At 39.6% G+C, this 13,475-nt stretch overlaps 1 protein-coding gene across 9 annotated transcripts in view; it reads right to left on the bottom strand.

The window, feature by feature from the left end:
• The window catches only part of SON (SON DNA and RNA binding protein), a 169,111-nt gene that overhangs the window by 13,252 nt on the left and 142,384 nt on the right, over window positions 1-13,475 (bottom strand). For 8 of the 9 annotated variants that reach the window (XR_012241795.1, XR_012241796.1, XR_012241797.1 and 5 more), the window contains exons 7-8: window positions 4,254-4,364; window positions 598-714 (exon numbers count right to left, since the gene is read on the bottom strand). Coding sequence is in view for 5 of the 9 variants with exons in the window: in XM_073617170.1 (XP_073473271.1) it covers window positions 598-714; window positions 4,254-4,364 (228 nt within the window). In the remaining 4 variants the exon portion in view is untranslated. Of the gene's footprint in view, window positions 1-597; window positions 715-4,253; window positions 4,365-13,475 lie in introns of those variants that run through there. The other variant, XR_012241798.1, reaches the window with a different exon arrangement.

Here is a 13,475-nt window from a genome sequence, read left to right as displayed (position 1 = left end):
AAAAATGGCTGAATTATGGATCAACAATTGCTAAATATGTGGATAGAAGTAGGCTAGTCATCTTCTCAGACAACAGAGAAAACCCTGGAATGCACCAAATCGAACTCTCCATTGACTTCCAATTTCTGACTCTTATCATGTGAACCACTTCGACAGTGAAAGGAACAGTGAAACAGACCAGTTTTGGGAAACACAAAAGTTCATCATTCATCCAGAGGGAAAAGATTAGGTTTAAGGACCAATAATCTCACAAACCACCTCAAAATGAAACAATATGGGGATGGTGTCAAACAACCAGTTAATTAGAATGAACAAACATCTATATACATGCATGAACTAGACACATGCATTCTAGCACACAAGAATGTGTGTGTCCGCTTTAACCAAATGTAATACTAAAAGTTTTAGTTTCAATACAGTTTAGATTTCAGTTTGTGGTAGTTTGTGAACAGGATTTTCTCCAGTGCTATGCTTTATAAAACTAAATATATACAGTGTAATAAAAGCAAGCACTGGCACCTAATATGCCATTTTCTAAACACTACATCAGCATGTACATAGTCTAGGCAAACACACCACAGCTTGCCTGCTGCATACCTTTTTAAGCCACGCTTGTGGGCCGCTGTTACTAATTTCATCAGCAGACAGCACCTGGGCTCCGGTGCTTCCTGTAAACTGCCCAGGAAGGGAAGTAGACTGAGCCCATGCATCGATCTATGGCAAGGAAGAAGTATGATAAAAATCTGATACTAAATTAAAAACAGGACGAGGATTTTAAATCATAGAATTAATGGTATTAAAGGTCCAGCTAAAAAAAAAAAAAAAAAAAAAAAGTTGTACTTACCTGCTTTGTGTAATGATCCTCTTCTTCATAGATCCCCGCCAGCACTCCTTGGTCCTCCCTCTTGACCAGTACCTCTAATATCAAGCCGCTTGCTATGGGGGTACTTTGCATGCTCGCTCCTGAGTTCTGCTCTATGCATTCATAAAACACATAGAACTGTGGCTCAACCCTGCCCCCTCCTCATTGGCTCACTAGCTTGTGATCTCAGCCGAGGAGAGGGAGACCTGGGACAGCTGAGGCTCTCGTGCACATCGCTGGATGGGGGGGGGGGGGGCCTAAAGTGAATATTAGGAGGGGCTGTGGGGGAGGGGGGGAGCAGCACACAGAAGGTTTTTTACCTTCATGCATAGAATGCATGAAGGTAAAAAAACCTTCAGCCTATTCAACCACTTTATTCGTTTTGATTTTCATATCCCCATGGTCACATTGTGTCTGGAACGTCCATCAATCTGAATACCATCAGTTTACATAAGAAGATCATGCAAAGGTACCAATGAATCACAAAAGGAGGACTTGTTTCCCTGATTCAAGCCTAATCAGCTTTTTCCCACAAGGCCCTGCCGACCGGGGACATAACATCACTTGTTGAACTGAAGTGACTGCGGAATCTTTAAAATATATATTAGAGCGCTGTCACTACAGTTTAAATTTTAAATGTCTGTTATTCATTAAATCTGCATACCAGGCAGGGAGCTTAATACATAAATTATTATATACATATTAATATACAGTGGGGACAGAAAGTATTCAGACCCCCTTAAATTTTTCACTCATTGTTATATTGCAGCCATTTGCTAAAATCAGTTAAGTTAATTTTTTCCTCATTAATGTACACACAGCACCCCATATTGACAGAAAAACACAGAATTGACGACATTTTTACATATTTATTAAAAAAGAAAAACTGAAATATCACAAGGTCCTAAGTATTCAAACCGTTTGCTGTGACACTCATATATTTAACTCAGGTGCTGTCCATTTCTTCCGATCATCCTTGAGATGGTTCTACACCTTCATTTGAGTCCAGCTGTGTTTGATTATACTGATTGGACTTGATTAGGAAAGCCACACACCTGTCTATATAAGACCTTACAGCTCACAGTGCATGTCAGAGCAAATGAGAATCATGAGGTCAATGGAACTGCTTGAAGAGCTCAGAGACAGAATTGTGGCCGGGCACAGATCTGGCCAAGGTTACAAAAAAATTTCTGCTGCACTTAAGGTTCCTAAGAGCACAGTCGCCTCCATAATCCTTAAATGGAAGACGTTTGGGACGACCAGAACCCCTCCTAGAACTGGCCGTCTGGCCAAACTGAGCTATCGGGGGAGAAGAGCCTTGGTGAGAGAGGTAAAGAAGAACCCAAAGATCACTGTGGCTGAGCTCCAGAGATGCAGTTGGGAGATGGGAGAAAGTTGTAGAAAGTCAACCACCACTGCAGCCCTCCACCAGTCGGGGCTTTATGGCAGAGTTGCCCGACGGAAGCCTCTCCTCAGTGCAAGACACATGAAAGCCCGCATGGAGTTTACTAAAAAAACACCTGAAGGACTCCAAGATGGTGAGCAATAATATTCTTTGGTCTGATGAGACCAAGATAGAACTTTTTGGCCTAAATTCTAAGCGGGATGTGTGGAGAAAACCAGGCACTGCTCATCACCTGTCCAATACAGTCCCAAATTGACGCATGGTGGTGGCAGCATCATGCTGTGGGGGTGTTTTTAAGCTGCAGGGGACAGGATGACTGGTTGCAATCGAGGGAAAGCTGAATGCGGCAAAGTACAGGGATATCCTGGACGAAAACCTTCTCCAGAGTGCTCAGGACCTCAGACTGAGCCGAAGGTTTACCTTCCAACAAGACAATGACCCTAAGTACACAGCTAAAATAACGAAAGAGTGGCTTCACAACAACTCCGTGACTGTTCTTGAATGGCTCAGCCAGAGCCCTGACTTAAACCCAATTGAGCATCTCTGGAGAGACCTAAAAATGGCTGTCACCGTTTACCATCCAACCTGACAGAACTGGAGAGGATCTGCAAGGAGGAATGGCAGAGGATCCCCAAATCCAGGTATGAAAAACTTATTGCATCTTTCCCAAAAAGACTCATGGCTGTATTAGATCCAAAGGGTGCTTCTACTAAATACTGAGCAAAGGGTCTGAATACTTAGGACCATGTGATATTTCAGTTTTTCTTTTTTAATAAATCTGCAAAAATGTTAACATGTCTGTGTTTTTCTGTCAATATGGGGTGCTGTGTGTACATTAATGAGGAAAAAGAATGAAGTTAAATGATTTTAGCAAAATATATATATATATACACACACACATATATATATATATATATATATATATATATATATGTGATATTTTACCTGGCAAAGGAATTTGTATTTCTGTATGTGTATTTTCAAATTTGCACAAGTAGTGCAACCTGGCAAAGCAGGAGGTTCAAGGTTTTACTTGTTTAGCTGCAGCTAAAACTAGGTCCACATGGGAAGTTTTTTGTTCAACCCAGCAGGTTGAACGAAAAAAAAAAAAAAAAAAACACAACTGAAAAAGGCCACTGTACTAACTAAAGCAATGTTTGTGCGGTGATCTCCCCCGCTGAGCTATTGTGTTCTGACAAAGGGGCCGCCCCACATGCCAGAACACACTGATTGGGGGCTGGTTTTACAGCATGCTCACTCAACCGGCTTCTGTCGGACAGGCTGCTTTACACACTGGCTGAAAGCCGTCCGGTTTCGGTTCAACCAGCTGATATTGGGTCTGTGTGTACCAGCCTTAAGCAACATATACAGGCTTTGTCACTCCCCCAGCCTGTGACTAAACTACGAAAGGATAAGCAGCACATCGATGAGCTCCCCTCTGTCACTCTGCTCTATCTGCATGCTTCTTAGCACACAACACAACTGACTAGCTCCATGTGCTGCTTCTCCCTCCCCCAGTCTGAGCTCTGTAGGACAGGGACTGCAAGAGGCTGATAACACAGATCTAGGTACCCACACTACCTGGAAATTAAAAAATATATTTATTGATGTATTAATGAACACAAAGCTACTTTGTGTTTTTTACATATTGCTGGAGTTCATCTTTAAATTCCATGCTGCCATCTTAGTTCTCCCAGGGCCTCCATGATGAGATACCTCCACCAGACTTCACAGCTGCTGCAGCTACTACATCATACTCCCTAGTGGATTCTATATAATGAACAAGCATGTGGCTGGGGAAACAGCAAAAGACTGAAACCTCTGTCACTGCTTTGAAGTAATGGCTGGAGGCAAAAACTAGTGAGGCAAAAATATTACTACCAGTCTAAAACGCTACAGGAAACCATTAGTAGGTCATCCACTACTTTACATACACAACTGAATAAACACGTTTTCAAATAAAGCACAATGCTTAGTATAACTAACCTGCTCCTGTGCACGGTTAAGCATAAGTAGCGCTTCAAGGTCAAATGGATTTCCCGTGAGTCGAGTCTGGGCCATGGCACGCTCGTTCATTGCTGCAGTGATGTCCACGGGCTAAAATAAAAACAAAAGGAGGGGAAATACATTACATTTTATTCTGAAAAAGTCATTTAAATATACATAATACAACTTGAGTGCTAGTGATATTAGTTGCAATTCAATTACATGGTAAAAAAAATAAAAAAAAGTGTATGGTACATTAGAAAAAGAAAGGATTTTATAAATCTGAAACAATGGTGCTACTTTAAGAAAACAGGATTGTTGCTTAACCCCCGCAGTCTGCAATCTGTAAATCAATGTTTCCAGAAACAACTGCCAGGACACATTAAATATTCTCCCCTATAAGAGCCATCAGATGACAATCTGCATGGCTGCAGGCTTCTAATCCCTGCCGCCAGTGACCCAACTGATGATTAAAAACCATAATGGCTCCCAATTATGCGATCACTATGTCGGCTCTGACAAAAATGAAAGCCCTAAGCCTGCAGATGAACACTGCTTCCTTAGTGTTCAAAATTCATCTGCAGTGCAATATAATCAATGGTGCAACGGGCAGATACATTGGCACTATAAAAAATACAAAGGGACTGGGGGAAACAAAAAATGTTTTCCCCAGTTGTGTGCCTTTGTCAGCTTATAAGAAAAGTAAGAGCAGGGTTTTTATTTTTATTTTTTATTAAAAACAGTACAGAATACCAAATAAAGACCAACATGTCCATTATAAAAAATAAGTTAAGTGTACAAATTAGTCATATGGCTATTGCCAAGTTAACAGACACTTGCCAATATTGCAAAACTTGGCATGAAAATCTAGACATCAATGACATCTGGTCACGAAAGGGTTGAAGCAACTACAGAAACATTTACTTTTATTCGCAAGAAAAGGCTGGAACTGTAAAAAGTTTGAGTAGCTATAATGTGCATTCCCATGCATTGGAAACAACAGGTAGTTCTGTCTATGAAGGAGTGGTTTGCAGGGCTGGACAGGCTCTGGGAAATGGAGGAGCTGATCTATATCTCTCAGGATAGACTTATAGATTTTATTAAAATATGGGCTTGCTGGATTCACCTTTAGTTGACCCCACTCTATACTAATTTACTGGCTTCTTAACCACTTGACCTCTGGAAGATTTACCACCCTTCATGACCAGGCCATTTTTTAAGATACGGCACTGCATTACTTTAACAATTGCGCAGTCGTGCGACAGATTACCCAAATAAAAGTTATGTTCTTTTTTCCCCACAAATAGAGCTTTATTTTGGTGGTATTTGATTACCTCTGTGGTTTTTATTTTTTGCACTATAAACAAAAACAATTTTGAATATGAATGATAACACAAATACATTTCTTTCACTAATGGTTAGTGTTTGGCTGAAGCCATTTAATATCAACTATGTTTACTCTCTTTAAATCATAAGGACAACAGAAACTACCCAAATGACCCTGATCAAAAGTTTACATACCCTGGTGATTTTGGCCTGATAACATGCACACAAGTTGACACAAGGGGGATTGAATGGCTATTAAAGGTAAACATCCTCACCTGTCATCTGATTGCTTGTAATGTGTGTGTGTGTGTGTGTGTGTGTGTGTGTGTGTGTGTGTGTGTGTGTGTGTGTGTGTGTGTGTGTGTATAAAAGGTCAATGAGCTTCTGGACTCTTGACAGACCCTTGCATCTTTCATCCAGTGCTGCACTAACGTTTCTGGATTCTGAGTCATGGAGAAAGCAAAAGAATTGTCAAAGGATCTGCAGGAAAAAGTAGTTGAACTGTATAAAACAGGAAAGGGATATGAAAAGATATCCAAGGAATTGAGAATACCAATCAGCAGTGTTCAAACTCTAAATCAATAAGTGGAAAATGAGGGGTTCTGTTGAAACCAAACCACGGTCAGGTAGACCAACTAAGATTTCAGCCACAACTGCCAGGAAAATTGTTCAGGATGCAAACAAAAACCCACAAATAAGTTCAGGTGAAATACAGGACTCTCTGAAAACTTGTGGTGTGGCAGTTTCAAGATGCACAATAAGGAGGCACTTTAAAGATGGGCTGCATTGTCGAGTTGCTAGAAGAAAGCCATTACTACGCAAATGTCACAAAGTATCCCGCTTACAATACGTCAAACAGCACAAAGACAAACCTCAAACCTTCTGGCAAAAAGGGAGTGATGAGACAAAAATTTAGCTTTTTGGCCACAACTATAAACACTACATTTGGAGAGGAGTCAACAAGGACTATGATGAAAAGTACACCATTCCTACTGTGAAACACAGAGGTGGATCGCCGATGTTTTGGGGATGTGTGAGCTACAAAGGCACAGGAAATTTGGTCAAAATTGATTGCAAGATGAATGCAGTATGTTATCAAAAAATACTGGAGGAACATTTGTATTCATCAGCCAGGAAGCTGCGCATGGGACTTATTTGGACATTCCAACATGACAATGATCAAAAACACAAGACCAAGTTGACCTGTCATTGGCTACAGCAGAATAAAGTGAGTTTTGGAGTGGCCATCTCCTGACCTCAATATCATTGAGCCACTCTGGGGAGATCTCAAAACGTGCAGTTCATGCAAGACAGCCCAAGAATTTACAGTACCTGGAGGCTTTTTGCAAAGAGGAATGGGCAGCTTTACCATCTGAGAAGATAAAAAGTCTCATCCACAAATACCACAAGAGACTTCAAGCTGTCACTGATGTCAAAGGGGGCAATAAACAGTATTAGGAATTTGGGTATGTAAACTTTTGATCAGGGTCATTTGGCTAGTTTCTGTTGTCAGGATTTAAAAAGAGTAATCACAGTTGATTGATAATAAACAGCTTCAGCCAAACACTAACCATGAGAGAAAGAAAAGTTTGTGTTATTATTCAAATTTTCTGAAAAATGGCCAAGAAATCATAAATTATGCCAGGGTAAGTAAACTTATGAGCACAAATATATATGTATTTTATAGCAGAAAGAAAAAAAAAAATCAAAAATGTCTTCCTAAATTTAGGCCAATATGTATTCTGCTACATATATTTGGTAAAAAAATCCCACTAAGTGTATATGGATTGGTTTGCACAAAAGTTATAGCGTCTACAAACTATGGGATATTTTAAATGTATTTTTTTACTAGTAATGGAGGCGATCGGTGACTTTGCGATATTGCAGTGAACATTTAGACACTTTTTTGGGGGAAATGACACTGATAGAGTGATCAGCGCTAGAAATATGCATTTTATATATAAAATCCAGTGCACAGGTGCGGCCCTGTAGCAGTAAAACTGCTATAGGGCAGACCTTAAGTGGTTAATTTTAATAATGGCCACTTTTATGCTTCTCACCCTTTAATGGTCTTATAGCTTCCTCTGCACCCCTCCCCGCACTTTTTTTTACCTCTTTTCTACACATGATTTTCTAAAATCCACTCCACCTCATAAGTTACTTTACATTTCAAATACTGTAAATAATTTACTGCATGAGATGAACAAACTTGAATGTTGTTTTTCAGTATATGTCAGTGGAAGTACTTGTTAACTCTTTGAAATACTGTTCAATAAAATTATTATGGGGGAAAAAAAGGTTTCAAATGATTGACAGGACAACAAAAATAACTCCTTTGCTCCAGTTCTCAAAGCAGTTGAAGCCAATGCTGTAGACTAATAGCCATTTTCTAGTACTGTTGCCCCTTGTTCAAACAGGTTCGGTGACATACAGCCCTAAGTAAACAGATACCTCCGTATATATTCAGATTTTAGTTTTGGGCGGTTGGTGACAGGCTACATCTTAGTCAAACACTAAACTCTGTCCTGCAATATTCCTACCAGAATTTTACATTTTCATTCAACTGCCTTGGCAGTCAAAATGATAGCACAGTTAATCTGATATAGGTAATGTATATTCAAAACAAACTGGGGTTTGCAGTGTTAAGGATATATTCATTTAGGGACAAACTGCTGTGAGGAAATATTGCAACTATAGCCTAAGACATACAATTTTATTTAGGTACAAACTGCTACGGGAAAATCATGCAACTGGAGCTTAAAGTGGAACTTTAGTCAGAAAATGAAGTCCTGCTAGATCACTTCAGGCTGGCCCCTTTCGCAGGTTTAGCTATGTAAAACATTAAAAAATTAAAAACATTAAAAATAAGTGTTTATACTGTTTATAATCCAGTAATTCACTGTCTCACCCTGCTCTACACATGCTCAGTTGCTCTCAATTTTTAAGACCTGCCACATTTGTAGAGGCCGATTTCCTGACCTGAATTAAACCCTCCTAACATTTACAAGGTAGCTGCTTCTGTTTGATCTGCAACTACCATGGTGCTGCACATGTGATCTGTTATGACACCAGCCATTTGATGGTTTGACAGTTAACAAACCCGGCATTCCAGGAATGTTGTGTAAAGATCAATTAGCGCCACAAAAAAGTGCTAGGGGCTAAATAAATTATTGTGCAAGTGTACAATTGTAAATTAGTTATCTGGAACTGCTAACACTCTCAGTGTATCACTTCATCATCAAAAATATTATTTGTGTAAATAGTGCAGCGCTACCGACTCTCATGTGACTAGTTAAATCAAATTTAAACACAGTGAAAAGTATAAACATTAAATTTCCATAAATCAAAATAAAAAACAAAATAAAATAAAAGTTCAATATATATATATATATACACACACACACACACACATATATACTTCTGTAATTTCTTGGATTGCTGTGTACAAATATTCCACCGCTGTGCTTCTACTACACTCCTTAAGTATAATAAGCTGTGCACACCTCCACCAGCTGTTATGCCTGCTCACCTAAACAATAATCCAAAAAAAGCTCTGAATGAAAGCTCCCTCCTTTCTCTCCACTTCGATATCAGCTCTACTCCAGCCTGTTTATACAACTCACAGATGGGATATTTCCCCTCGGGATATGGTTCGTATTCATGCAAATTCAAGAAACATAGTGCTCTCCATTGCAATCATTAATCCAAATTCCCCTATAAAATATTGCACTAACAATAATAAAAAAGATAAAATCGCTTATCACAACATTACAAGAGGTCCGCTCGCTCGCGACTCTGATGACGTGATGTCACGGGCTTGGCTCCTCCCCTCTACACGCATATTGCCTTACGATTTGGCTCTCTCAATAGATCTTTGTCTATTGAGAAAGCCAAATCATAAGGCGATAAGCGTGTAGAGGGGAGGAGCCGAGCCCGTGATGTCACGCCATCAGAGTGGGGAGCGAGCGGACGTCTTATAACGTTGCGATAAGCGATTTTATCTTTTTTAATCTTGTTAGTGCAATATTTTAAGGGGGATTTTAAATAAATGAATGAAATGGAGAGCACTATGTTTCTAGCATTTGTATTAGCATGAATACGAACTATATCCTGAGGGGAAATATCTTGGCTGTGGAGTTGTCTAAACAGGCTGGAGTAAGAGAACTGATATCGAAGTGGAGGGAAAAGGAGGGAGCTTTCATTTACAGCTTTTTGGCTCGTTGTTGAGGTGAGCAGGCATAACAGCTGATGGTGTGAACAGCTTACAGAAGTGGTGGAATATTTGTACACAGCTATCAAGAAATTACAGAAATTGATATAGATAGAGATATAATTTTATTTTATATTATTCTGATTTTTGGAAATTTAATGTTTATACTTTTCACTGTGTTGAGATTTATTCCAGGAATGTAACATTTTTTTTTTTTTTTTAAACCATTAAATCTGTTTAGTGCAGCTTTAGGATTTACTGCTGTTCAGGGGCACTGGGCTTCAGCAAAATGGCAGCCTCCAGCAAGAAGAAACAGGAACAATGCTGGATGCAAATTTACAGCACACACTCATTTTGGTAGCAAAATAAACGTAGAACGTAGGTTCCTTGCTAAAAAACAAAAAAAAAAACCTTTTTTTTTAATCAAGTTGTTATGGGTAAAGTTCCACTTAAAGACATAAAAAGCCAACAAGCAATTCAACTGAATAGTACTCAAACAAAAAATAGCGTACAAGTGTTGTGTGGGGCTGTGTGATATGAGGAATCCAGCTTTGCAATCAACTACGCCAACATGGAGGGGTTGTTAAGAGGTGGTAGTTATCTATAGGATTACATATAGCAGCATCTCCCAAACATGGTAATTTCAGATAAGAGATCTGACCTCATAAAGCATCAACTATTTTGCAGAAATAAAAGAGTATGTCAGGGCAAAAAATAAAATAAAAAATTCAGTACAATTCTGTAATACATGCACATTTCCCCCATGTTTAAACCACTTAGCTGCCAGACCAATTTCTTTCATTTTCACACACATAAATGCAGTTTTGGCCTTAAGAATACTTCTGACTCCCAAAACATTCTATATTTTCTGAAAGCAGAGAATCTGTAGAACAAAAATATGGTATTTGCAAGTTTTTATGTTGCATGATATTTGCACAATGGTTGATCAAGCCTATATTTCAGTAAAAAGTACATTAAACTTAATTTTAGTGCACACACACACACACACACACACACAATATATTCCCCATTATTTTCATAAAAGTTGAGATTGTGGTGTGTGAATATAAAGCAAATAAGTTAGATCTCAAAATCGCATGCAACTACGAAATGACATTTAAAAACCTTTATGGCTCATTAAAGTAGCATTGGCCATATATATTCTAGAAATATTCCTCAAACTGTGCGGGGGTGGTGTTATGGTGGGTGTCTGTGGCAATGCCTAATATGTGTTGCAAAACTGGCATTTATGTACATTACATAACAATGTGATAGCATTGTACAGGTGTATCAGGCATTAGACCCCTAATGTCTTCCCCTGCATTTTATCTTAATAGATCAAGTACAAGTGAATACTGGAACTCACAAATACGTTCTCACTGAAAACACATAAATCAGTTTAATTTAACCTAGGATTCACATTGAGGGCAGGTTTGAAATCTTGCGAGTTTAGCTGAACTTGCACGATTTCAAACCGGCAATGCAGTCCAACTAAGGCGCTGATTTGACAGACATCTGTGCGGCTTCATTCACACATGTCTATTTAAATCGCCCCCAAAGTCACCAAAAGTAGTACAGGAACTACTTTTGGAAAGCGATTCGGACGGTGCTGTTGCCAGCAATGGCCGGTGATTTGACATGTCAAAATGTCTCGATGTGAACGTGGGCTAAACCACTAGACGACCAGCTGCTGCAGTTATACTGCAGCAGGTTGGCTTGCCTGGGCAAATCGCCTTAGGTATACGTCAGCCGCTATAAGACCACAAGAGCGCGCGCAACGACGAAGCATGTGGCTGCGATGTTCGCCGGGCAGCCGCGATCGCTCCTGAGACACACAGAAAGGAGGTCTGTCACTTTAAACAGACAGATCTCTGTTCTGTCAGGGGCGAGGAGACATATCTGTTGTTCATACTAATTATGAACAGCAAAATGTCTCCTCCTTCAGGCAGTCCCAATACCCCACAGTTAGAATCACTCCCAAGGAGACACATTTAACCCCTTGATCGCCAACTAGTGTTAACCACTTCCCTGCCAGAGACATTTATACAGTAAATCAGTGGCCACTTTTAGCTTTGAACGATGTATAAAAAATGTAAATGGTCCCAAAAAAGTGTCAAGCGTCCGATATGTTCGCCACAATGTTACAACCCCAATAAAAATCGCAGATCGCCGCCATTACTAGTAAAAAAAATAAATAAATAAATAAAAATGCCATAAGTCTATCCCTCATTTTACAGACGCTATAACTTTAGTGCAAACCAATCAATATACGCTTATTGGTTTTTTTTTTTTTTTCCCCAAATATATGTAGAATACATATCAGCCTAAACTGAGGAATTATTGTTTTGGGGGATATTTATTACAGCAAAAAAATATTGATTTTTTTCAAAATTGTCGCCTTTTGTTTCTAGCGCAAAAAAAAAATTAATAAAATAAATTTAAAAATATCGCAGGAGGTGATCAAATACCCCCAAAAGAAAGCTCTATTTGTGGAAAAAAGGACATCAATTTTGTTTGGGTACAACTTTGCACGACTGCGCAATTGTCAGTTAAAAACTATGCAGTGCCGCATCGCAAAAAATGGTCTGGTCAGAAAGGGGGCAAATCCTTCCGGGGCGCAAGTGGTTAATCTAACTTGAAAACACTAGTGTCAGGGGCAACGTGGTAAGCAGACCTTTACAAAGCAGCCCTCTTGAAGCCCTAAAAGCAACTTCCCTTAGTGAAGTTTGCACACAAATTCAAGCTGAAGCCCTAAAATCAACTTCTTTTGGATGACTAGATAGAAATGGCTTAGCGGAGACCGACCAACGTAGGTCGGTAATAAAATTGTCCAACACTAAGGTCAACGGCTAAGGCAGGGAAGTCAGGATAGTAGCTTCTACTTGGGAGGGGCAATATGCAACTGTAGAAAATGTAGTGACGGGTACAAAAGTGCTTGAAGGCGGATTCCAGGGAGGATATGTGCCGGCACAATGGAGCAGTAGGCATTCCAGGTAAGGGAATTAACCTCTTCAAAATGAGGGAGAATATTAATTGGGACTCTAAGCGCAATGACTGCACCCTGGCTGTTTGAAGGACAAGCAAAATGAAAGAGAAAGGAATCAAAGCAGAAGCAAATGAGTAGCACCCAAAGAGGCTAGGATACATTTTACAATGCATTATCGGACTGAATCCATACTTTGCAGTGAAAGTGTTGGGAATGCACCTTGACACCAAGGTACGAGGATCATGGAAACAAAACCTTGCAAGGGGCTAGGCTCCGCTAAAAAGGAGTATGGAGAATAGTAGCAGTCAAAACAACAGATTCAAGACAGGTACAGAAAGCAGATGACCCGAGTTTCTGATATGATATTTTTCTTGGCCATTAATGGGTTTAGAGGCAGAAAATCACAGAAAATACAGCACTTAAATCAGCAAGGTGAAGGGAAAATTCTAAGCTGGTTTCACATGCATCTGTGAATGGGGGAGGGGGGTTAAACCCACCATACCTCCTTTACAAGGAGAAAACTGTAAAACAGGATTACAGATTATCTATAATGACAGACAAGGGCTAGGTGGAGGTTTTTAAGAAAAACAAAGGATCCTCTAAAGTAGGAAAAAGTTCAGTACAGATTTCTCCAGCCAATTTAGCTTTGTTAATAGCAAAACATGCGTGGGTCTGGCTGTAAGTTAAACAAGGTAATTTG

Source organism: Aquarana catesbeiana, linkage group LG02, assembly GCF_042186555.1.
Source record: "Aquarana catesbeiana isolate 2022-GZ linkage group LG02, ASM4218655v1, whole genome shotgun sequence".
Classification (NCBI taxonomy): Eukaryota; Metazoa; Chordata; class Amphibia; order Anura; family Ranidae; genus Aquarana; species Aquarana catesbeiana.
Note: the sequence above shows the minus strand (reverse complement) of the source record. Positions and strands in the feature narration are given on the sequence as shown.